The 24714-nt window shown below is 42.3% G+C and overlaps 1 protein-coding gene across 9 annotated transcripts in view; it reads right to left on the bottom strand.

Annotated features, from left to right (window-relative positions):
* The window catches only part of TMEM266 (transmembrane protein 266), a 102545-nt gene that overhangs the window by 14532 nt on the left and 63299 nt on the right, over positions 1 to 24714 (bottom strand). For all 9 annotated transcript variants that reach the window (XM_086849346.1, XM_086849348.1, XM_086849349.1 and 6 more), the window contains 4 exons: positions 15646 to 15702; positions 13723 to 13861; positions 12119 to 12234; positions 3948 to 4134 (listed from right to left, as the gene is read on the bottom strand). In XM_086849346.1, coding sequence (XP_086705472.1) covers positions 3948 to 4134; positions 12119 to 12234; positions 13723 to 13861; positions 15646 to 15702 — 499 coding nt within the window. The remainder of the gene's footprint in view (positions 1 to 3947; positions 4135 to 12118; positions 12235 to 13722; positions 13862 to 15645; positions 15703 to 24714) is intronic.

Genomic DNA, 24714 nt, shown 5'->3' with positions numbered 1-24714 from the left:
TACAGATTAATAGACAAGATGATATTTGCCATGATGTGAAATGGCAACCATCTCTGGGAAGAAAAAAGGAGCACTCAGGGTATTTCCCTGCTCTCAGAGAAAGGCTGACCACAATGGTCCTGAACATCATTAGCGATGCTGCTGTGCACTCACAGGCAGCAGCTTTCAGCCCGAGCTCTTCACAAACAGAGCTGAAGTGCTCTGAGAGTGCAGCAAATGTCAGAGCTCTGCCCTGGGTTTGCAGCTCCTCCAGCCCTGCCCTTCTCTGGGATCTATTTGTTTTCTGCTGTTGATACTGGTACCCTTTGACTTGCAGGCTGAAAACTGTTTCAGCCTTCATATTTGTCTGCTCTGGAGATAAAATGCTTGGCAAGAGAAATAAAACCTCAATTCAAAGCAAATTAAAGGTGAAAAAACCTCCTGCTTCTTTACCATATTTACCATCTTTACCATTAATATATTTACCATTCTTTACCATTAATTACCATTATTTACCATAAATACCATATATCCTCCATACACTTTCCACTGAGTTATTCCTACTGTGTCAGGACATCTCTTGGTGAACTGCTCTCAGGAGAAATGTGAGGCAGCAACCAGCTCATTGTTCCCAGAATTACCACAGGAGGTAAATGGCCTTTGGGAGGAGGCATGAAATGTTACATGGGGAGTTATGGGACTTTCAGAGCCCATTGTCCATCTGACCAGAGCTCTTGCTTCTCCTAGTCTTGGTACCTGCAATTAAGGCACTTTAAATACAAAGAGAATGAGATCTCCTGAAGGAAAATCTGGGGGGAAACAATGCAATTGAAAACTCCCAAATCAGCCAGCACATTTAGAGCTCTCCTGGTGCAGGTCACTGTGTGTCCCTACATGAATTCCCTGAGGTGCTGCACATACCATGTGGGTTGGTATATAACTGGGGTTACCTGACTTTACTGAAAGCTGTAGTAAATGGTTGCACAAAATCCTCTGTAAATACCAGAGGACAAACTACAGCTGTCCCTGAGGAGCTTTACCTTATGCACTGTCCCATAAAACTTCAAGGTAGGGAAATGAGTAAAAAGTCTCAATGCTTTCTTATTCCATCAGCTCTTCATGGTGAAGAATTCTGCACTGAATGTTTCCATTGTTCAATATAGATGGGGGAAATAAGATTAGCCAGAGATGGAATATCCCATTTTCTCATGCAGTATGTTCTCTAGCCAATTCAAGCTCGCTGGTTTGGCAGAATTCAGAGCTCTCTGAAGACAGTGATTTTTTTGAAGGCTGACAAAGTTTCATTTGGCAAAAACACATGCATTCCATTCCATCCCCCAGCCTCAGGTGTTGCATGTAGGGCTAATGTTCTGCCAGAGCATAAAACAACAGCATATCAGAGCCTGTTCTGCCAAACAGCTGAATTGTGGCTCTGAACTGCTGCTTTCTTCTCAACAGTGGAAGTGACCTGGTCCCTCATTTCTCCTCTCCCTAGCAGTGCAATAGACCATGGCAGGTACGTTCCAGAGCTCACAAGTGCAAAGTGGCACTCAGAATGATTAGCTGCAGTCCTCACTCCAGAATCTTTAAGGAGGAAAAACACAGCATAGAGAAAATGGTTGCAAAGCAATCCCTAATGTGGTCTGACATACAGGGGAACTTGCAAAATATAACCCTTGTCCCAAAGGTCAGCTGTTAAGATATGGTGGGTAAAGTTCCAGGCAGAGCAAGTGGTGTGGGAAGCCCTGAAGGCAGCACAGCAAATGTGACTGCAGGATAGGCAGGGGGATATAGAATTGTCTGTCTGTGCCACATCTCCGAGTATTTCACATGCCTGAGCAGGTGGGGAGATGGGAGATCCCACACCAACTGCATATGCCCTTCCCACACAGAGGACATGGAGCCACCTTCTGCTGTGCCCTGCTTTCACCTGGCACAGCCCAGGCAGTGCTGGCTGATTCCTGCACTGCTCAGGAGTACAACAAGAAGATACTGCCAGCATGGCAAAGGGAGGATGCTGAAAGCCACTGCAGCAACTGCCAGCCTACCACTATGAGTAAGAGTTGGTGCTGGAGAAGAAAGCCCCAGTTGAGTTGGGGAGGGAAAAGAATGAGGCAGAGGATTCTTATTGCCCAAAGGTAACTGGCTTCTCCAGCTGTGAACTGAGATTTCCAAGTTACACAGGAGCAATCCCCTAAACCAGCACTGCAAAATAATCCTGGAAATGCCATGTGAAATCCTCTGCCTCGACTGCCTGTGCACACTGAACACCACTGCTGGTGTGTGGTGTCTCATGCAGTCTGAGCTGGCCCTTGCTGTAAAAACACAGGGAACTTCTCCTGTCCAGTTCCTGCCCCATTCCACAGAAATTACTTGTTCAAATACAGTCACCCTCATTTAGGTTCTGACAACAAGCACTCAGTGCATCTACAAAAACATTGTATGCAATATATAATACAGTGCACAAGAAACATTTCCTCTGGTACTTTTGGATGATCTCCAGGAATTATTCTGCATACTCAGTATAAATGTTTAAATATAACATAACTGCACCTTACCCAATATGTGAAGCAATCCATGTTCTCTTATTTGCTGAATGACTTTTTATCAGTGAAAATCAAAAATCCCTCTAATCATGTAACCTAAGTGCAGAAATCAATCCAGAAGATTTGGTATCTACTTTGTTGCAAATGTGTGCTGCATTTTACAGGAAGACATGAATAATGACTAATTTTGTTAACCTGGATGTTGGAATGAATACCTTAGACAGAAGAATTTTTAGCTCAACCTCCACAGCACTAAAATTTCAGCAAGCTTCCTTACAATGTGTGCAACACTCTTCAGCTCTGAATGTAACCCGCAAGGAATACATGCATAAATTATAATATAACCACCAGGGAAACCTCTGAAACACTAAAAAAAGAGGGAAATGCATTTTAGGGGTCAGTCTGCTCAACTCTCTGCTTTTAAATACAATTTCAATCAGGAATAATTAATGACTTTACTGTAGTTAGTACTTAGATATTATAAAGAGGAAAAATCCAAAACAATTTCTACATGCTTTCACTACTCTGTAAAAGAAAGGATTATAATTTGAAAATTTTAACAGCTTTTAGAGCATCAGTGCCTTGAATTCTATGGAGTTTGACCAATGTAAAGATACAAATTTCTAATTCTAACTGATTCACAATAATTAAGCTAAGATGCCCAAGGAAGACTAACATACCACTAAAACATTCCAGAATGTCTCCTCTGGAATATTACATTCAACCAGGAGACATTCTGCCCTCCACTGGAAGGGCTGGTGGATCACAGGAAAAGAGCTTTGTCTTTTCCAGTAAAAAATTCAGGTCTAGCACTTACATAATAAAATCTGATCCAAGTAAATTTAACTGCTGTTATCTGCCTGAACCACTGAGCTGCCCAGCAGACACCCTGAGGCAGCAGAGTGCTCCTCACCATGGCCACGTGGCACTCACATGGAAGCAGGATGCCCACACTGCACTCCCCTCCTTCCCTGGCACCAGTGCTGCCCTGCCCAACACTGGCAGCTTTAGGGAACTGGTGAGAGCACAGCCTCAAGGCAAGGCCCACAGCTGATGCAGGAGTCCTCTCCAAACCACAGAAATGCAAGTGGCCAAAGACCAAAACTGTTTTTCAATGTTTTTCTCAATTTCCCTGCTTTTACCTCTGAGTGATTATCCTTTGGCCAACTTTCATTTGGCTGTTGCTTCTCAAGTGTTTGATGGATGTAATCATGAGGACACTGGGAAGGTACATCAGAGCCATTTTCTTCCCCTGTCACTTCTCTGGCTCTGTTTAGAACCTGCTCCCAATTACAACAGCTCCTGCCACTTCAGAGCAGATGCAGCCTCTCTGCAGCAGTGGGAAGCAATTAATCCCTGCTGGAGTGAAGGTTCAGTGGGATCCCACTGTGGAGGGATCAGCTGTGCAGAGGCAGCACTCACCTCGTGCAGGTCGCAGCTCAGTGATGTTCTCAGTGGCTTCATCGTCCGAGTCTTCAGTGGCCACCACCTTGTACCTCTTGCTGCTCTGTTTGTTCAGCACGTGTGGGACCTGCAGTGCAGCCTCTCTCTCTGCAGCCAGGTCCAAATCCTGCTGAGCAAGGTGGGCCCTCAGCTGCCTGATTTCAAACTAGAGATAAAAACAACACCACAAACTGATGTCATGTGAGCACAGCCAGATGTTTATATGCTACAGCTGGGGACCTGTTACTCATCACTAAACACTACAGTCTGGTAAAACAAATAGTGTGGTTGAGCCAGGACATGAGTCCAAGCTGGTGGTGCTCTCCCAGAGTCTATGTGAGCTGTATCACTTCTCACATAATCTAAAGACAACAACTGCCTCATGCTGGTCTTCTATTTTGCACAGCTGTCTCCCGAAGGTAAAATTTTGGACAATTTTAACAAGTCTTACTGCCCAACCTCATGTAACCTTTATAGAAAGAGACCACTTTTAACAGGCATTTAGGTTCATGACAAATATACCTAACTAGTTTGTAATGAGGCTTCCAGTAGAGGGGAGGTTCTCTGAGCAGTACCCAGAATGTTCCTCCCTCACTGACTAGACAAGGGGAGGATACTACAGTCCTCTTCTGACTTGAAATCTTCTGTACTCAGCAGTGTGCAAAAATCCCTGGGGAAGGTTACCACTTTTCTGGCCATTCCTCTCAAACATGTTAATTAATTTCTGCAGCCACAAGGAGCTTTGCTCATGACTAGTGTTATAAAGCAGACACCTGACAAAAACAAGCTACCAGGTACAATCTGACTGAGGGATACAGCAGATTTCTCTTGTTTTCAATGGCCACACATCTTCCACAATGCAAGAAGGAAAATGGTTTTTTTTGGAGAGGCTGCAGAGACCCTTTAAACCCTTATATAAGCAGGACAAACCTCCCTGTGCCACACAGCACAACTGTGGGGCTGCAAAGAAGAGTTTCTCTTTAACAGAGCAACTCTAAAATCAGTAGTACATCAGCGACCAAGTAATGTCTAATTCCAGAGTCTGAGAGAGAAACACAAATGAGGTGAGTAACAGGCAAACTCAGGCAAATTCAAATGTGGCACCGCTGGGCCTCTGCTGGTTCAGGGCCTGAAGAGCAGGAGGACACAGCAGCTGCCACTCCACACTCACAGCACACAGGGAATTGGCACCTCCACACTGGAAAAGTGCTGTGGAACAGCCTTGGCTGAGTGCATCTGCCTGTGCCTTTCACCCCTCAGATGTGACTCAGATCTGCTTCACTGGCAGATTTTGGAACCCATCACCACACCCTGTTCGTTCCATTGCAGTCAGACGTGGTGCAAACACCAGGGAGGGGAAACCAGACAGAATTTCCGCAGGTTTAGGAAAGAAAAAGGGATTCCAGTTTGCCACACCTGGCCACTATGTGCTTTCCAGAGCATCTGCACAGAACTACAGTAACTGGAAGGCTCATTGCAAAATTCAAATCTAGAAAGCCAAAGGGCAGTTCAAGCTTTCCAGATCCCATTCAAAGCTAAGCAGAGCTCTAACAAAGCACACAGCTTTTCCTCCCTCTGCAATTCAGTGCACAGAGGCCTGGCAGCTGCAAACAGCTGGCTGCAAGTGATCACTGTTTTTTACCAAAGGTCTTTTGGCAGTGGCAGTCAGGTGCAATTAGCAAATGTCAAAATACTGCCCTGATCCCTGATTTCCTGCAATGAAGCCTCCAGATTCCTGCAGGTTGCTATTGTGTTAACCTATTGCTAGGAGGAACTGGCACTGGTTCTCAGCCAGCCTGAAGCATCCTGAGGCTCAAGGTGCTTCTGCCACTATGAACATAGGCAATTTCAGGCTTTATCCTTGACTTGAAAAAATCAAGGAATCACAAGGAATACCTTACATTCCACCTTTAAAGGGAAAAAGATACCTTTTCAGATGCTCCCTTTGTTTAATGGAAGAAATGCACTCAAACATGTTGGGCAAAAAATAAATTTGGAGATTTTTTTTCATGTTGTCTAGCTCAAATATAATTTCTGTTTTTCTACATTTCAGCCTTCAAAAACATTCACATGTGTCAGAAAAAGAAATAAATGTTATTAAAATGCTTAATTCTGACCTAGAGGTATGGTATGATTTCCTTTTTTCATGGAAGACAAAAAAATTTGGCAGGTATTTTTTAAAACAACCAGAACTAGCTAAAAGTCAGCTCAATAACTATGTCTGCATCAGATCCAATTTAAGGAGCTTCAGCATTTACAAAGATTTGCTGAGCATTGTAACAATCAGAGCCTGAATGCATCGCTGCATTATACAGGTGTGAAGAAGGAGCCCAGAGCAAAAACAGGGGAGAGCCCAGACTCCTGTTGGCCACTCACAGTTCCCGGGGATAAAGGAGCATTTCCAAACAGGACAGGTTACTGCCATTCCTTAAGGTCCCCACGGCCGGGCAGTTTTTCCGGGCACAGTCCGTGAATTTTGTGTTTGACCGCGCTCAGCTCCCGTCCCCAGCGGGGACACGGCCCGCGGCGCGGCTCTGCTGCCACCTGCCGAGCGCAGCGGGAACTGCAGCCGCGGGGACACCGCGGGCAGGGGGACACCGCGGGCAGGGGGACACCACGGGCAGGGGGACACCACGGGCAGGGGGACACCGCGGGGACACCGCGGGGACACCGCGGGCAGGGGGACACCGCGGGCACGGGGACACCGCGGGCACGGGGACACCGCGGGCACGGGGACACCGTCACAGGCACCGGACCGGACTCCAGTGTCACCGTGTCACACGCACCAGCCCTGGAGCTGCTGTCGCCCTGTCACAGACACCCAAGCCGGGTACCAATGGCCCCCTGGCACAGACATGAATCTCCAGAGACTGGTTTGGTAGGAATTGTTTCCTGACAATTAATCCCAGGATCCTGCAGATGCTGGAATAAGTGTCAGCCACTCCAAGCACCCCCCCAAAACAAAGGGTAAGTCTAAGGGCACGTTCCTTACAGGAGAAATGCAACGAGAGGCTGCATGAGCTGTAGGTGCCTCTGTCTATTGAAGATTCTATTGCACACTGACCTCAGGCAGTTCTAATGTGTACAAGAGCTAATGAGATTGCTCTGACTGCATTCAGGCAGCCCAGAGCAGCTAAAATAAATCATTAGGAGGTATAAAATATAAGCGTTTTTAAGTTAAAATTCTGGGCCAAGGTAACACGTGAAATTTCTGTCTGCAGTAGGAGCTGATGCAGTGATCTGTGTACAGCTGGACCAGCAGAGCTGCACTGAGGAAACCACAGTTTGTATTTCCAGGTACACCATCCTTCCCTCAGCCTGTAGGCCAGAAGGATATTACACATATCATCAGAGAACCAAAAAAAGGCATATAAACTTCAAAAACACATGCTTTGATTTGTTTAAATTAAATCATAGGTATCAGCTCTGTGCAAGAACCTTACAAATCTCACAGAGCCAATGAGCAAAAAAATGCTCGTGTGGCAGATAACTTGTGACCAAGGAGACAAAGGCAAACCCCTCCTAACTCATGGCAATTACAAACAGAGCACTGCTCCACTTGAAGCTGCTACTGACTTTACTTACCAGGACACCTATGACATTCATGTTCTTTACAATTACACATACTTTGGTAGCTTCTAGTGGGTATTTACCAATAAGTACCAGCATATTTTGTAATGGAAAAAGTATTTTTGTAAACTTCATAAAATCCCAGCATAATCTAAGCTGAAATGGAACTGGGAGGGCCATCTAGTTCAATCCCTTGCTTAAAGCAGCTCCATTTAGCTCAGGTTGCTGAAAGCCTGTCCTCTGAAATTTTGACTATCTCCAGGCTCTGTGTACACAGCACCACCTTCCTGGCAAGATGGTCCAGTGCTTGCCCATTCTCATAATGAAAATGTTTGTTCCTGTATTTCACAGGAAGTTTGCACATTCCATGCTTGTGTACTGTCACTGTGCACCTCTAAGAAATACCTGGGTACACCCCACTACAATGAAGCTCAGCAACACATGTGGCTGATGTGAAAATACACTTACTACCAAGAAAAAGGGAGATAGAGTATGCTTTGTAGAGGGGTAAGTAACAAGATTGACTAGCATGAAGAGAAAGTTCATCAATGGCAAATTTAAACTTACCATTTTCAAAATTTGTTACATGCAGCACAAACCTGGCAATATTTTTGTCAGGAACCAAAGCAGAAAGAATTATGGGGCATTACTGTGCACTTCCTCAGTAAAATAATGCATTAGGTGATTATTTCTAAGCAGGTAAATTGATAGACCTACCCCGAGCTCTAGATAATATCTCCTTTTCTATGCCTGTTTTTATTAAGTGGGCCACCCATCCTAGCTGATATTTTATAATACATATGTAGACTCAAAAAGAGACTTAGCAGTGAATCATGGAGTACTCTCCTTTTTATGGTCTAACAACAGAGCAGGATTGACATCGCTTCTGAGGGATCAATGAACATTTTAGCCAGAAGCTTACTTGTGTCTAATGCAGGAGCAATAACTTCGCTCAATTCTATTAGTGTTGTCTGTACAGAATGCCCTGCCCTGAAACTCATCTGCCACTGGGATACAATCCAATGTTTATTTCCATTAGTTTAGCCATTGTTGGTAACAATAAAAATCAGGAGACAGTTGCAAACTAATGATTTACGGGTAGAATAAAACACGGGATGACCTTGGCTGCCTTCCATCCACCAAGAAAATGACTGGTAGTTAGAAATAAATTAAAATTATTGCAAGAGGATAGCATACATTATTTCTCCAATAGGTAATTTTACCAGCTAAATAGCCCTGTCATTAAACTGGCAGCTGTTGTACAAATTATATTCCAAGATAAAAAAAAAGAAATTACAGCTTCCATAGTTGTTGCAGTGTTAGGAATGATGAAAGCCCCAGTTCTATAGGAACTGACAGAAAAGGAGTTCTGGTGTGATAGGGCTGAACACATACTCTTGGCTGGGTTGTGTTCAGCTGAATTACTCTTATGAAAGCTAAGCAGAAAAGATCAGGTAAGTATATCTATTATCAGAAATGGAAATTCATTTACAGGTGATTCCAGAGAAAAAAAGCAATCTTCACTGACTGGAATTTGTAGCTAATGAAACTTTAGAACTTTGTTTTGCAATTTAAGTTACTCTGATAAAACAGAACCATCAGCAATATACTCTGCATATTTTTGACAGTGACTGCAGTGAAGCTTCTTTTCCTTTTACCTTTACCCATTTTTAAACGTCCCTCATGCTCCATTCCTGTTTAACAACCTCTTTTCTGGCCAATAGAGAATAAATAAAAAGCAAACTATTCAAACAGTTGCAGTGGGGTACTACAGAGAATAAAGTGGTCGTCTGTGTAAGTAAAAGTTATAAATATATTCTGGTTTTCAGATGTACAGCTAGCCAAAAAGCAGCATGTGGAAAGAGTTTCTATGTTTGCAAAAAAGTACATCTCCAGTGTCAGTCAGGAATGGAAATGTACTTTATAGATGTGATACCCCATCACTGGTCAAAAAAACCCACAACTGACAAAAGAGAATTCAAAAAGATGAAGGGAAGTTGTATCTTTCCTGCTTTTAATTTTTGAAACAGAAATTCTGGTTTTGTCTGCCTAGCATTAAGCACCAGCTTCAAATCAGCATGGGACTTCTCAGAGAACCAGCCACCAATTATTTTTGTTTTAAATCCAAAGCAAAACAGGCTAAGTATTTTTTCCCAACTCCTCTAATGACATAATTAATACTTTGCTTGAAACTTTCAAGATCATTTCATCTGCAGAATATGCCAGACCCTGAGAATTCTGATCCCAATTGCCTGAGCAGCAGCAAAGCAGTAAGAAACTGAATACAGGATCTCAGAAAAAGAAGTGCTGGGAAACCTTTCCAACAGCAATGTGCTCAGCCCCATTTCTAACTATTGGATAAATGCAAATAAATGCAAAAGGTGCAGCACAGAGTGAATCAGTGCCTGTCTTCACTGCTGGGCTGCAGGGAACCACGGGGACTTGTCTGTTCTGCCCATGTGGGCAGTGCAGCCCTCAGCACCCACCTGCCCTGGCACAGCCAGACTAATGCAGGCAAACCTTCCCTCAAAAACAGAAAAGCACACAGAAACACCACGAAAAAACAATCCTTTAGAGAGCTCAGGAAAGATGATCAAATGAAAAAGCAAAAACCTGGCAGAATTTTAGACATTAAATACCATTAGGAGCTGTGTTTCCCATCAGATGCTGTACACAACGTTAATGTGAATATTGTAATGCTGACAAGTTGTTCTTGACTGAATTATGAAGCTAATAATTTACAAATAAAGGATGCAGTACTCGTGTCAATGGCTGATGTTGCTAACTGCAGCAAATTAGTACATTTACCAGATATTATACAGCTGAGACAGTTGTTTGGCACCAAGTCAGGCCAGTAAGAGGGATTATAATGCTGCCATCTTTCTATAAACTGTACTTTTCCATAGCAGAGGACACTTGGAAGCTGCAAGAGAACCTGCTCTGTTTCCTCAGATTTACTCCTCTCCCAGTGCAGTATTTCTTTGTTTGATGTAAAGGTTGTTGTAACCATCAGAGCTTGGATTTAGGGCTACTCTGGCCAGACATTCAGGAGTACCTGGCTCAGACTGAACACCAGCAAGAGCTGCTTCTGAACCCCACCTGGGATAATGAGCCCACCTTTACCCCACATTATGAAAGAGTAACACCAGTAATTGTTTAGAGATTTAGTGTGTTATCTGGATGGATAGCAAAGTTCCTAAAAAAAATATTTTACAGTTTATGATTGTCAAGACCTTCAGTATGGTCTGACACACAAAATATTGCACTGGGACTCAAGAAATCACTGATTTGCTTAATGGGTTTGGTGAAGGGATAATCCCTCCCTTGAAAAATGGGGTGTATACCATTTATCTGGCAATTTCACAACCTTGACAGAACCCAAATCATTAAGCATCATTGTACAAAGGTGTTATGAAGAGGAATGCAGTTTTGCCACCAAAGACACTTACATAGCTGGGACTTACTAATTTTTGGCAGAAGCCAAGCCTTAGGTTTGGAACTTTATTATGGTTAATTATTATGGTTAATATGAGTGACTCAAAACCAGTTATGAAATGACAGTGTCTACAGATCTTCCTAATACATCACACAGACAAGGCAACTCACCACCACCAGCAGCAGTTCATCACAGAATCCAGGGCTGAGATCCAGGAGACCTGGACCTAAACCTAAAAATTCAGTTGAGGACCTAAATATTGATGGTTTTGTATTTCAAAAGTACCTGCCACAAGCCAGAAGTGGTAGTTGAAGCCAGAAATCTCCAGGATTTATTTGGACTATATCTCACAGTTAGCATTTCACTGAAACAAGAAGTAAATCACCTGGGGTTCATCCTGTAGTGGTTTGATGGTCACCTCAATACTCACTTATCCTGAGCCTCAACATCCATCCCTACGTTCTACTTAAAAGCAAGTTAGTCAAGAACTCATTTGCATAATACAAATGGCAAAAACTCCTGGCTCATTGCCCCAAAAATGGTTTTAAACCTTTTTCATGTAAAATATATTAATTTGAGATATTTCAAACTTCACCTTCCCTTACCTCTAGACTGAATCAGTGAATATTTGGGGGCCTGGGAAGAGTCTTAAATCTTGACTTGCTTCCAGGAACTAGAAGCTTATACTGCAACATTTTGAGCTTGCCAAGAGTCTCTGACTGACCTACAGGGAAGCCACCTTTTGCATTTAAAGCAGGGAAATTAATTTGTGTTTAACTGCACTTCCTTTTCCCAGGAATACAAACTGCAGTCTCCAACAATGGCTTTTTTATGTTAGTACTATGTCAAGCTAGCTGTACTCATTCAATAAATTATATACTGGAACCATTTATTTTCTGTTGCTCACATTTGTTTTCCTCACCTCCAAAAACACAAGCCCAGCAGCAGAGGCAGCTGACTGCTGTTTGACAAATACCATGCTGACAATATCCTGGCTGCAGCTAATGCTTCCTTCGCACTGAGACCTGTCACCCCACAGCACGAGTCCCAGTGGAACTTCTCAAAGCTCAGCTTGCAGCAAAGTACATGAACTGTTTGCCTTGCCTTGACAAGATATGCGTAAATAAAGACAACTGAACTTTACCCCTTGTTCTTGGCAGATCTGGGTTAGTCTTTCCAGCTGCTCATCTTGAATAACTTTTGCCTTCTCATATTGCTGAATCATCATCTCCATCTCCACTTTCACTGGAAGGACATACGCTGGAAAACACAAACAACACTTAAAGCAACCCAGCTGTGATTTGGTTTTTCATCAGAAAGAAAACCTTTACAGGCCAAAGAACATCATCACCCCTTTCCCTTGTATCTGGAGAAATGGAATATTTCGAACTGAAGCAGCACTAGAGCACTATTTTCAGGGAAGGATTTCTAACATGGGAAATGCAGTGATTAGATATTGTTTGATCAGACCTCCAACTGCCTAGCTGAACAGAAATCCATGCTACCTGCTTTTCCCAGATTCCAGGCTAGCACAGCTCTTCCCCAGTGTCTACCACACATTTCCTGAATTGCTGGGTAGGAGGATTTTCTCTTTAGAGTCAATCCAATTCCCTCTAAACCTGAGCAGAACAGCTCTCTCAGGAGAAGAACTATTCCAGAGCTCTAACCATTTCATTCCTAGATTTTGTGGTAAGAAGTAAGTCCTTAATGGACACAGCAGACTAAGAAAGATATTTTGAAGAAACAAAAGGGGCATTTATCTTCTATGTCTTTTCAAGCTACAGCCCAGTTTTCAATGTTTTCTGTATGGCTCTAGAAATTTTGCTACTTTCTTAACTATGGCAAACACACTGATCAGAAAAGCTGGTCAATACATACTGCAATTAATGTTTTCTGAAGCTACACAAAATCCTGAAATTTCCTTTTGTGCCTCCATCAGAGGGCTATGACCTCCCCTGAACTCTGAATCCAGTTTCCTGGGCATTTAAACCCAAAATAATAACTTAACTCTGATTTTTCGTACATGAGCAAAATGACCATTCATTTATTTCTTTTCCTCAAGCTGCCTGAAGCTGCTGAACACACAGTAACCCACACTTCAGTCCTTGCTTCCAGGCCCAGCCACAGACTCTGCTCTCTGCAACCTTGACTTGTTGGGGCCTTTTCACCTCCCCGGTACATCCCCACAGAGGTCTGTGCAAAACACCACCAATATTCGCTTCTTTTCCAGGATGTACAGTACTGCAGACAGTACCTCCAGTACCTCCAGCTGGGAATCCCCAGGGCAAGATCTCTCACAGAATCTGACATAAAACTTATTTACTGACACAAACTTAGAAAATAAAGTCCCAAGACAGAGCTGGCTGTATGGTTATGGGGAGGGTGCAGCAAGTATCAGCAAAGTAGACTGGAATAAAATATTTTGCAGAATCAGGAATGACATCTGTTGGCAAGAGACATGAAGCAGGTCAGGACATTTACTTCACAGGATAGGGGATGGGAATGTGCCTAACAGGAAAAGAAACCAATGCATTATAAAGGCTCCTAGGGTGCAGGAGATACAGCCATGAGCTCCAGACATACCCTCCTCCATGGGAGTCGTAAGTCTCTTCTGTTTAGTGCTAGCAAAATTTAACAGAAAGGACAATGACAGGAACAGTGGGAGCAACCAATCTTCATGCATTTTTAAAACCTCTTTTCCCAGGCTGCCAGGTAATGCCTGGAGTCACAAACTGAGTCCCCACTCACCATCAATGATCCTCTTCACTCTCCATATCCGCAGTGTGATGATAAGGCTGATAGCATCCCACGGGCTGCTGGGGCCGTTAGCCACTGTTGAGGCCACCATTGGTGCCAAGGACAAGATTATGATAGCACCATCAAACACCTAGAGAGAAATCAGTTTTTTCAAACCTTTCCTTAAAATCATATCACTGCTGTTCCTCTTTGTAATCTTGAAGGACTCCTTTGCCCAAAAGAAATGCAATTGTGGCACCTATTTGGAAGGGATATGAGAGGTGGCCAAGCCACAGAAAGGCTGCATCCTTTTTAGGTAGCACAACAGAATTCCTCAGTGCTTTTTATGAGGTGAGGAGAGATAAACTGTAGTGGAAGGGCAGGGGGAGAGAAAGGTATTTGGAAATACTGGCCAAAATCCCCAAGGAGAAGTGATAGTCTAAATGTTATTACAGCCAAAGAGTTTTATCATCACTGGTATTTATTACCTGTTACTTGGCATAATGTCATCTAAGAAAAAAATGCAGTCCCTGCTCATAGATCTTACTGTCTAAATGAAGAGATCAAGACAACAAGTAGAAAAAGATGGTGCCAAGAGACTTGATGGCTCTTGGCCATGTCCTGGCTACACAACACGTGTGGGAATGGCTGTGCACCTAGACAGAAAGACTGCCTGCTCTCACTTTATGGGGCAGCGAGGCTTGCGAGGGGTTTGAAAATTGGGACTGTTCAGAATGATTCATGTGACACTGGCTGCATTGGGATTGGATCAGAAAAAGCATTTGTACAAAGCATTAGACAGAAATGAGCTAGTAAATTTGTTTCAGAGCAAGGTGGCAGCAGTGCTGTGTCTGTCCCACACTGGTCTAGCAGGGTAGAACAAAGCATCATGTTCTCATTCCTGCTGAGATTCTCCCCTGCTGCTAAGGCCCATTGATTAACTGTTTGCATAAAGAGGCAGGGCATGGATATTTGTACTTACTTAGAACTGTGTATAAAAATTCAGTGTATTGGAAAGAAATACTTCTTACTGGAGCTAGCTACTCAATGGGTAGGAAAAAATATCACTATTCCAAATTACCAAAATGAATTACCAGAAACTGTTGCATTTAGCCTTAATAGTAAGAAACCCTGAATCAACTATTTAAAGTTTTGTTTCATTTTTTGAGCAAAACAAGTCAAAATGTTTACAACTTCATTACAAAAATATGCAAGTCTCTAGACTGCCTAAGCTCCAAGAACACCCAGATTGTCCTCTAGTTCTTCCCGCACAGTAGTGGTTTATGAGGCAGTATCAAGAAAGAGCTTTTAATTTAACCCATCTCCAGATTTCTGCTCAGATTGGGATTGTCTACTGTTTATAACAATAATATATACATGATATATATATATATATAACAACAATATAACATGAATTTCCTTTTCTTTCTCTACAAGACTACACACATTCTACCAAATTTCTAATCTGAGGTACTAATTACAGCGTTTATCAAAACAATTTCACAACAAAAATGGGGATTTTTGCCAAACTAGTATTTACTACCAGGAAACTACATACAATTTTTCAACTAACTCAACTAATTTCAACTCAATTATGGCAATGGGGATATAAAACTCAGGTAACAATTCTTACATTTCAGGCTAGCAGCATCATCAGTTAGACCAGCACAGTTCTAACAACAAAAGGCACAGAAAAAGCAAGAAGGCCAAAATCCCTCCCTTAATAAAATATTTTCAAACATTGCAATCTTCTGAGTCTCTCATGGAAAAAGGGATTGCACCACTCAGCTATGGATAATGCACATAATGAGAAGATTGTGTGTATTTATCTGCCTTAAAAGATATTGTATTGCATCAGGTTAACAAAGCCATCCAAAGCAGTTCTTCATGGTCTTACTGGGGCTGTCTGAAGAACAGTACCAAGAGAGAGCTTACCTCTATTTTGTTTTCAATGTAATCCCATATGCCAAGCACCACAATCCTCAAAATAGTCTAGTAAAATAGATTAGGGGGGAAAAAAGATTATGAATGTTATTAGTCTTAGAGAAACATTTAGTCCTTTACCTATTTAGGGAATAATTTTCTGTCTTATTTAACTACTGTACATTTCTTCTAAATAACAACCAGGTTCTAGAAATAGCTCAATTTCTATATTAAAAAAGCAGATATTGATTCCCAGCCACTATACTGACTTACTAAAGCCTCCACAAACAAGTTCCAAGCTCATCAGTCTTTCCATCATCCTAAAATTTTGCTTTCAGATTTGTGTAGTTTAGATTACCAACCCTCTCCACCCTCCTGACCCAAGCCTAGATAAGATCCACCATGGGGCCCCCTCAGTCAGAATGGGGAAAAATTCTCTTTTCTGGCCATCTTTGATATGCCAGTGCTTACTGATTTTCTACGAGCAGATGCCCTGTCCTGATGCCTAAAGGTCCATTTCATCAGCCTGAAGAGCAGATGCTCTTCACTGGAGTCAAAGGCTTTATTATAAGATCCCAGAAAGTCATGGTATAAAGGAGAAAAATATCTCTCTGATCCCTCTCTCTGAAGCAAAACAGCAATTAGTAGCTGTGCTGGATTTATATTAATTAGTATTTAGTAAGAAAGAAGAAACTAACCACAAAAAATTATTTTTCCTGAAAGAAGTTGCTGGGAGTTTATTTTATGTTTGGAAAAAACTAACAGCTGTCTAGTTTAGAGAATAAACAACTGATTGAACTATTTAGAAGTTAGATTCAACAGCTAAAAAAGAGGAATAAAGAAAGAACATAGAATGAACCAATGGTGAATTCCCATTAAAAAATCCAATGACACCTTTCCTAATTTTTAATTTGGCTTTCAGAAGACACAAAAAAAAAAAATAAAAGAATCCATCTGCCAATTTGTGATTGATATTGAACTCACATAAAAGATGAATTGGTAGGGATGTTTCCTGCCAACAGCAACAAGGTCAGATTTTGCCAGACATGAGGAGTCTACCTGCAGCAGGGAGCCTTACAAAGACCACCAAATTGTTACTTTCTCCATTAGAGAGCAGCATAATGAATTAAGTGCTCAGCAGGCCTACATGTGAGGGGTGCCCATGGCCAGAATTGTACAGAAAAAAGCAACTCTGATGAATACATGTATCTCCTCTTCATTACAAATACAAATATTTAATCCAAGCAACTCTGAATTTATGCCAAACATACCAGCAGTACCTAATTGCAGAACAACACTGAATTGTTCAGTAGTGTTCCTATGTGTGGTTTTGCCAACCCCCACGAGCCCAATTGCCTCAGCTGGCCTGGGATGACTGTGCTCTGTTCTCCTGCCACTGCAAACCTGGATAACAGCACTTACCCCTGCTTTGCCCAAGGAGACAATGCTGTGGGGTAGATGGTGCTTCCAGAGCCCAGCCCCACAGCACCAAGGAGCAGGAAAGTGAACCAGCCAACACCTCTCAGAAATGGGGTATGCAAAGGCACAGGCCAAGGCTGGTTGAGAAAGGGAGGCACGAGCCAGAAGACAAAATGCAGCATCCTCTTTCCTCTACAAAAAACAATGATACTCTACACAGACAGCAAGATCTGCCAACAGTGCCAGTCTGTACTCCTAAAAACACTGTACTTCCAAAGCACTTTACAAATGCAGAATAGGAGTAAGGCTCTTTCCATAATAACCTATAACCCCAAGGTTTATTTATTATGTGCAGGAAGAGATGCACAAGAGCAGATGCTCAAGTCCCTTAATAACCCCAAACTGGCCAGCATGATGTGATGTCACATAGCCACAAGGTGCAAGTACACGTGCTGCTGACCAGCCAAGGCACTCCTGCAGCCTCAGCTCAGCTCCTGAGCTGAATTCTGCCAGGCAAAAGCATCCCAACTCCTCTGCCAGCATCTCTCTCTCTCCCCACCAAGGAGCTGCACAAAATGCTGAAGTACAAGTTACTTGTGAGCCCATCAGCACAGCTGTACCTGGGGCCCACACAGGTTCCACAGCAGGCAGCCATGGGGAAACACATGAGGACAAGCAGAGCCTTCTATAAAGCTTGGGGCAGCACCTTTCCTACAGCCACCCTGCTGAGAGCACAGCTCATGCTCTGCTATGCTTAGGCAGTATTTATGAAATGCCACGTCAATGAGCAACTACTACAGGATGGCTGAGCATTAACACCTTCACAGAAACAGAGGGTGAAAGTCTTCCTTTGGACAGGTGTGCACAAAGGTATTTTCATTAAAATGAGGCATATTTGCATGAAGGAAACTGAAACACCACCTCACAACCCTAAGTATGATTTAACATCATAATGGTGAGGGAATGTAAAAAGGATGTTCCTTGCTGCCTGTTTAATTCCTGACTGCAGTGTTTAAATCAGACTGTGCTACCGTGATGTTAATTGGTGTGAGTGGTTCCAAGGGCTAGAAGCTAACACAAATGTTTTCATTGCCATTCTGCTGCTGTGAATCAGCACAAATCAGCAGTGACTGGAAGTCTACTTGGCAGACATTTAATGCAGGATTGGGTGTTGGTGTCCAGTAAGGCATGCCCAGATGCTCAGCACCTTGGAGTTCAGCTCTCAGCAAGAGCAGACACTGCAGGAAGGTGAGTGTAAGGTTGGGATAAAGAAGCCTCCCATCCCAGAGATGCACCCTTCAGAACCAGCTGGGCACAACTGGGGGTAAGCTTTGAAAGCATTTATTCTGTATGGAAGCTCTTCAAGCTGTGCACCAGCACTGTCCCTCTTTAAAAACCCCATCACCACTGAAGTGCCAAGAGCCAGGCAAGGCAGTCTGTCCTTGGTGACCCAACTGAGCCCCAGCTTGGCCACTGAGGTGCCCCTGGGCCAGCACAGCTCCAAACCAGCCCTGGCTGTCCCCACTCTACCTCTGTGTGTCCATGGCAGAGAGAACATCCACTGCTGCTGCCACAGCTCTCGTCCAGAAGAGGTCGAACCAAAGAAATTTGGACTGTACTGGGCATCTCCTTGATTGCTCAGTATAATAAATACTTTGACTGCAAATGAAAGCATTGGTATTTCTTATATATAACATTTTACTATTTTTTTCCAAAGCAATCAAAAATATATTTCAGACAAATACATATATATTGCATTTGATTGTATACTGTCTCTGTACAGAATGTATTAAAAATGAGGACCTGTAGCAGAATCTGAAAAAACACAGAGACAGAAATTAATCACCCAGGAAACTTCCTACCTACTGTTCAAGGACCAAACCAAAAGATGCATATGAATTAAAAGAGAATTGCAACTGTAAAACATTAATCACAGACAAAACCAAGGTTAGTCACAACTCTACCATTTTTAAGTACAAGAATCTAGAAGAAAAAGGGAAAAACTGGAGTAGCATTGCTGTTTCCTACTGATGTGCAGGCATGTAGCAAATGCACACACAGAGTTTTGCATTACACCACAGGCATTCTGCATTTTTGAATACAGATTTGAAAAAAAAAAATATATTAAGTATCAGTGTGAGCACTTTCCTGTTAAAGGAAAGTACTGCCAGCTTGGTTTTTTGTACTTGAAAAAGAAAGCTTTAATGTTTTTTGACTAGAAATATTTTAATTAGAAAGTCCTTAACACATACATTTTTAGTTATATCAGAAATACATTTTTCTTCTCCTAAAAGCTAATTTATTATACAGAAGTCTGTCCAATGCACTAATAAAAGGCAAATGAGTGAACAGTTCTGTAAACTTCTTTAAGCTGAAGTAAACCCAGATAAAATTTTAAACCATTTTTCAGACAGAAATTCAATTTCAAAATTGACAAAGTCTCCTGGTGACACACATTTGCTTGCATGACATTAACTGTCTGCAGTGAAGTTTATGATGAACTGTGTGATGCTGCAGGTTCTCGCTCTAATTTTGTAGGGAAACTTGGCAAAGTCCTTTGCTGAGCCAGCTGTGTGAATTACCACAATCTGCATTTGTCAGCTGACTGCACAGTACATAGGTAATTTTAAGTACTTTTCTGCTTGCACAGTTAATATACAATTTACTACTCAGTGAGTCACTGCGTCAAATCCCTCTGTAGTGGGAAGAAATCACCAGGAGGCAGCAGAGGAGGGGAAGCTGGCCCAGCAGCACGAGGCACAGGAGAAGCAACTCTGCATTTCAGGATGGGGTAGGGATTGGGCAGGAGATAGACAGGATGGAAGAGGCTGGAACAGATTTTCTTCTTTCTTTCTTACCTTTCTCCCTTTGCCACAGAACTGAACTATATCTTACAGAGGCTCCAGAAACTCTGTAGATTAACCTTTCGCCTTTTTGGACATATCTCATAAGACCAAATCCTTATTGAAAGCTCTCCAGAACACCTTGTACCCAATCTGTAATTTATAACCCCTCTCATCTGGGTCACTCCACAGAGGCCTTAGCTCATTGAGTCCTCTGAAGAATCCTATTGCCATCTCCTGGTGTGCTGGTATTGAGCTATCGAGCTGTCCCAGCACATGCTGTGCTCAGGCCCACCAGAGCCCAGAGGAACATGCTTAAACCAACACACCAGGGCACAGGCACCCTCCTCACAGAGCTTCTTTAACCAAAGCTCTGAAACTACAGGCCCCACACACCATTATCCAATATAACCCACCCCATGTCCTGCACTCTGGAACTGCTGGGGCTCCATCAGCTCGTGGTGCCACAGAAACCATTCCCTGCCAAAGCCTGGTGCCATGAACAGACACACACTGTGTTCTCTTGTGCTAATACTACCAGGACATCACATACCCAAATGCACTTCATTTCTCCTTATGTTCTCCCAATACTCTCACAATCTTAATTCTTAGCATATGGGTAAAACCAACGAGTTTTCAACTGACAATTCTGTATTGATTTCCAAGGGCTTTTAAGGCACAGGAATAGCTCAGCAGAGACTCTACCACACATGCACAGTGGCCAAGGAACTGGGCTAAGGCAGCCCTGCATCACAAGTTCCCTCTGGGCATGGTCATACTAACACTTCTCTCTGAAACGTGGTGTAGGAGGTTCTGCACTGCCACTATCAAGAGATGAAAGCATAGATGAAGCACTGACAGAGAACACTGTAAGTTAGGTGTACTATTGGAAATAAAATGGGCAGACTGGCATTTAAGGCAGATGTCCAGCTAGATTCCCAGAACTTTACAGGACCATTTTCCATGGTAACTACTTCTTGTGAAGCCAGAAAATTGCTTAGTTAAGAAATTTCCCAGTGTATTAAAATTTATTTTATACACACTAGCAAAGAAAAAAGCCTAAATTTGCCTTTATAGATCATATTAATATATAAAATCTTTATCTTTGTTCCTAGACACCACTACTCAATCCATTTAAAAAACAAAACATACAGAAATGAAGTGCATTTATGCGCCATGAGAAAAGTTGTGTATACATGGAATAAAAGTAAACACACAGAAGAGAAACCACAGCTTACAGAAGATTAATAGATGATTATTATCTTTCTGCTCAACTCTTTGAAGCTCACAAATAATACAACAAAAGTAACATAACTGAGTTTCTCTAATATAAATTATGTATTTGTTAAGGGAATGACATTTTTACTTAGTTTTGCCATTTAGGATGTTTTTCTTTTTTAACAGAACCTTAACAGCAGTCTCCCATTGGAGCTTTTATTCCTTTCAAGGGTTGCTATTAACAAGCAGAAAACTGGCAGGTTACTATGAACACTCCCTTTAAATATATAGGATGAGGAAAGCCTTGGAGTTTTTTCCTCCTGTGAGCCATAGCTAATGAAACAGATTTTTTCTCAGCTGGGAGCCCAGACTTACTCTACTCAATTTGAGAGCTCATTTCTTGGGACACAGATGCCAGAAAAAAATCTGTGATTCAGTGCTTGCCTGACTTTGAGTACACAAGACTTGGTTCCTCCCAGGAAAACCCTTAAGTGCTTCCCTTCAGCAGAGTGCCTGAGTGCTGGGCTGCCTGAAACACACAGAGAAATGCAAACAGCCAATATCAAGGAGCTCCATTCTTGCACACAGTCTCATCAGTCCTAGTGGAAAAGCAGAACTGAATAGCCACAGAACCACGTACTTGTGGCAATGGGATACAACTGTTAAGAGCAGGCTTCAATCCACTTACCAAAGCTCTGTGGCATTCCCCATTTTCCTTTTCTCAGCTAAACTCATACCAAGGCTGAATTTGTCCCCTTGAGAGGGTGCAACCCCAGCCTTGCCTTGCTGCTGATACTGGGATTCCCACCCAATGCCTCTCTCTTCTCTTCTGCCTTAACATCTGGGTAACATTTAGTGCACAGACAAATCACAGTTATGTATGTAAACAGAGAGAAACCACTAGTAAATCCTGTTCAAATACTTGGAAAAAAAGCAAACAAAGCTGATGTGCACTCCATTTGAATATAGATATTTTAATGCTGGAAAGTCACAGACAGTGACAGAGTATAAAATGAACAAAGTGCCTTTAAGGCTTGTGGCTGTCAGACAAGGCTAGGGAAAGCAGGAAGATACTGCAAGAGCAGCTACTCAGCTCTGCTGGCAGCTGTTCTGGTGGCATTTGCCAGCTGCTGGCATGTTTAGCCCCCTCATTCTAACCAAGCAGAAAGCCAGTGCCTGTTTAACTTCAACTCCAATGCAACTTGCAATTGCAAACAAATACTCCACATTACCTGCAATGTTTTGAGAGCACCACCTTGAATTAGTAGTATTCTTCCAAAACATTCCAATTTTGTGCTGCAAGTTTTATGGGTCTTAAGTTTTCTACAACTTTGTTCTTTAAGCTGAGGCCTTTCTGAAGAATTGTGTATCCATATTTATAACTAATGAGAACCAAATTACAGAATAAACAGTAAACATCCAAATTTAGAAGAGGGTACTCTGCTTTGGAAACAACCTTTTTTGAACACCAGAAATCTTGAATCCTTGCTTTGAGATGAAAAACAATGACTGAAGGACTCATCAATTCTCAGCAGTTACATGTTATATCAAGGTAAAATAATTAAACCTGCTCAACTCTGAAATATCATCCTGGCATGAACAGCCACAGACTGCAAAATCTCACTGTAACACATGATCTCCTCAAGAAATGATCTCAAAGACAGCTGACTCATGGTATGGGAATCAGTGGGGGGAAAAAAAAAATCCCCTGAAGAGACCAAAGGAGTAAATAAGATGAATGAAAAAAAAAAGCCACTTGCAATTTTTGCAGTATTTTGTAATCTCTTGGGGGGAAAAAAAAAAAAAAAGTATGACAGAAAATTATACCCTCTGTTTTTCCTTTCTTAAGACACAACTCAACATGAACTCAACCTGGCATAAGGCCAACATCAGCAAACCAGCAGGAAAGGTACACCTGAGCTCTCTCCCAGACTGGTGGTCTCTGAAGCACATCCAGCTGCTCTGTGGAGCCACCTCTTTCTCCGAGCTGCCAAATTAATCCATATCCAAAAATCTACCCTGGTCTATGCACCGCACATGGCTGTCTTGTGGCCTCATTTTCCTTTGATCTAAATTCAAACCATAACCAAGCAGGTGAAGGAAGCTACTTTGGAAGACAGAAGTAGATAATGAAGTGAGTGGTAAGTTCATAATAACTGAGAAAAACAAGTAGACAAAGTAGTTCCAAATAATAATAAAAAGAGAAAAGCCAACACACATCCAAAATGAGGATGGTGAGTCAGGGAACCTGTTTTGGCTCTGTAAAACAGAGTTACTGTTACTCTTTTCCTGCAAAATACTTCTGAACTAGTTCATCCACTTTGGAGGGTACCTTGTCCCAGTAGAACTGACACAACGGATTCCTTCCTTGAGCCAGATGAGCCCCAGCCTGGAGGATGTGTCTGCAGTGCCACCAACACCCCCAACAAGAGCTGTGCACTCAGGGAAGGACACAGGAGCAAGGTGTGAGCACAGGTGTGAGCAGAGTGCTGGTGGTGCAAGGGAATCAGAACAGAACTGCAGGCTGCAGTCCAGCAGCGGGGAAATGAGCAGCACAGGAGAGGCTTTTGCTGAAAGCAGCTCCAGAAAGTAAAGGGGTCAGGTGAGTGTGGTTGTGTAGCCATGCTGCTAACAGCAGTTACAAGCTGATCCTGTTGGGAAGCTCAGGATTACAGGGAGCTCCAGGGTGCTAATCCCCATAGAGGAAAGATTCTGGTGGGGAGAGGAATGTATTTCTTTAAAGGGAATAGACACCACCTAGCAAACATGAGTCTTTGGGAATCAGGATGTGCAATTCACAAAGGAAAGACTGCAAGTTCTTTTAATTGTCTGGATTATTTTCAGTCATCTTACATGTAACCTACAGCCCACCACCACTGTCAAAGGATGGGGCCAGTAATGGGACCTATTTGTGCAAGTGCAGAGGGCTGGGATGCAGAGCAGAGTGAGATCCCTGCCTGCCATCAAACAACCCTTTCAGAAAGCACCCACTGACAGCACCAGCTAAAAATCCCTGCTGAGAAATACAAAATTATACATGTAAATGTATTTCATTAGAAGCACCATGGAAATTACCAATCATATATCATGAGTATAAATTCAATACAAGTGATCCAATAAATCATTTGCAGATATCACAGCTTTGTTTTTTGATTATTGTTTTTTTTATAACCATCACCTTGTAACTACCTAAATTTGCTATAGAATGAAGTAATTAGCAAACCTTTCTGGATTATATTTTCTCCTACAGAACCAGAAAAAATATTTTAAAATCTTTAAGTCCAAGCTGTCTTCCAACCTAACAAACATAAAACTTGTTTTTGTGACAAGTAACATATTACAACCTGAAAAATACCAATAAAAGTATTTTGGAATATTTCAGGAGCGGTCTAAATGTCTCAATACCAATGACTTCTTTCTGGAACAAAACTGAAAGCTCAGAAAGGCAGATTATCCCAGTTATGTCATTTTTTACATCATGACTAGAGCCTTTTCCAGTACATACATTCACACACATTTTGGCAAAGAAATTCACCATTTGTTTCATTCTCTGACTAGGTCTATACGCAGCAACCTGGAATATATAAACTTCTTTAATAAA

Source organism: Cyanistes caeruleus, chromosome 13 (genome assembly GCF_971803275.1).
Source record: "Cyanistes caeruleus chromosome 13, bCyaCae1.hap1.1, whole genome shotgun sequence".
NCBI classification, from domain to species: Eukaryota; Metazoa; Chordata; class Aves; order Passeriformes; family Paridae; genus Cyanistes; species Cyanistes caeruleus.
The sequence above is the reverse complement of the archived record's forward strand: the minus strand, read 5'-3'. Positions and strand labels throughout refer to the sequence as shown.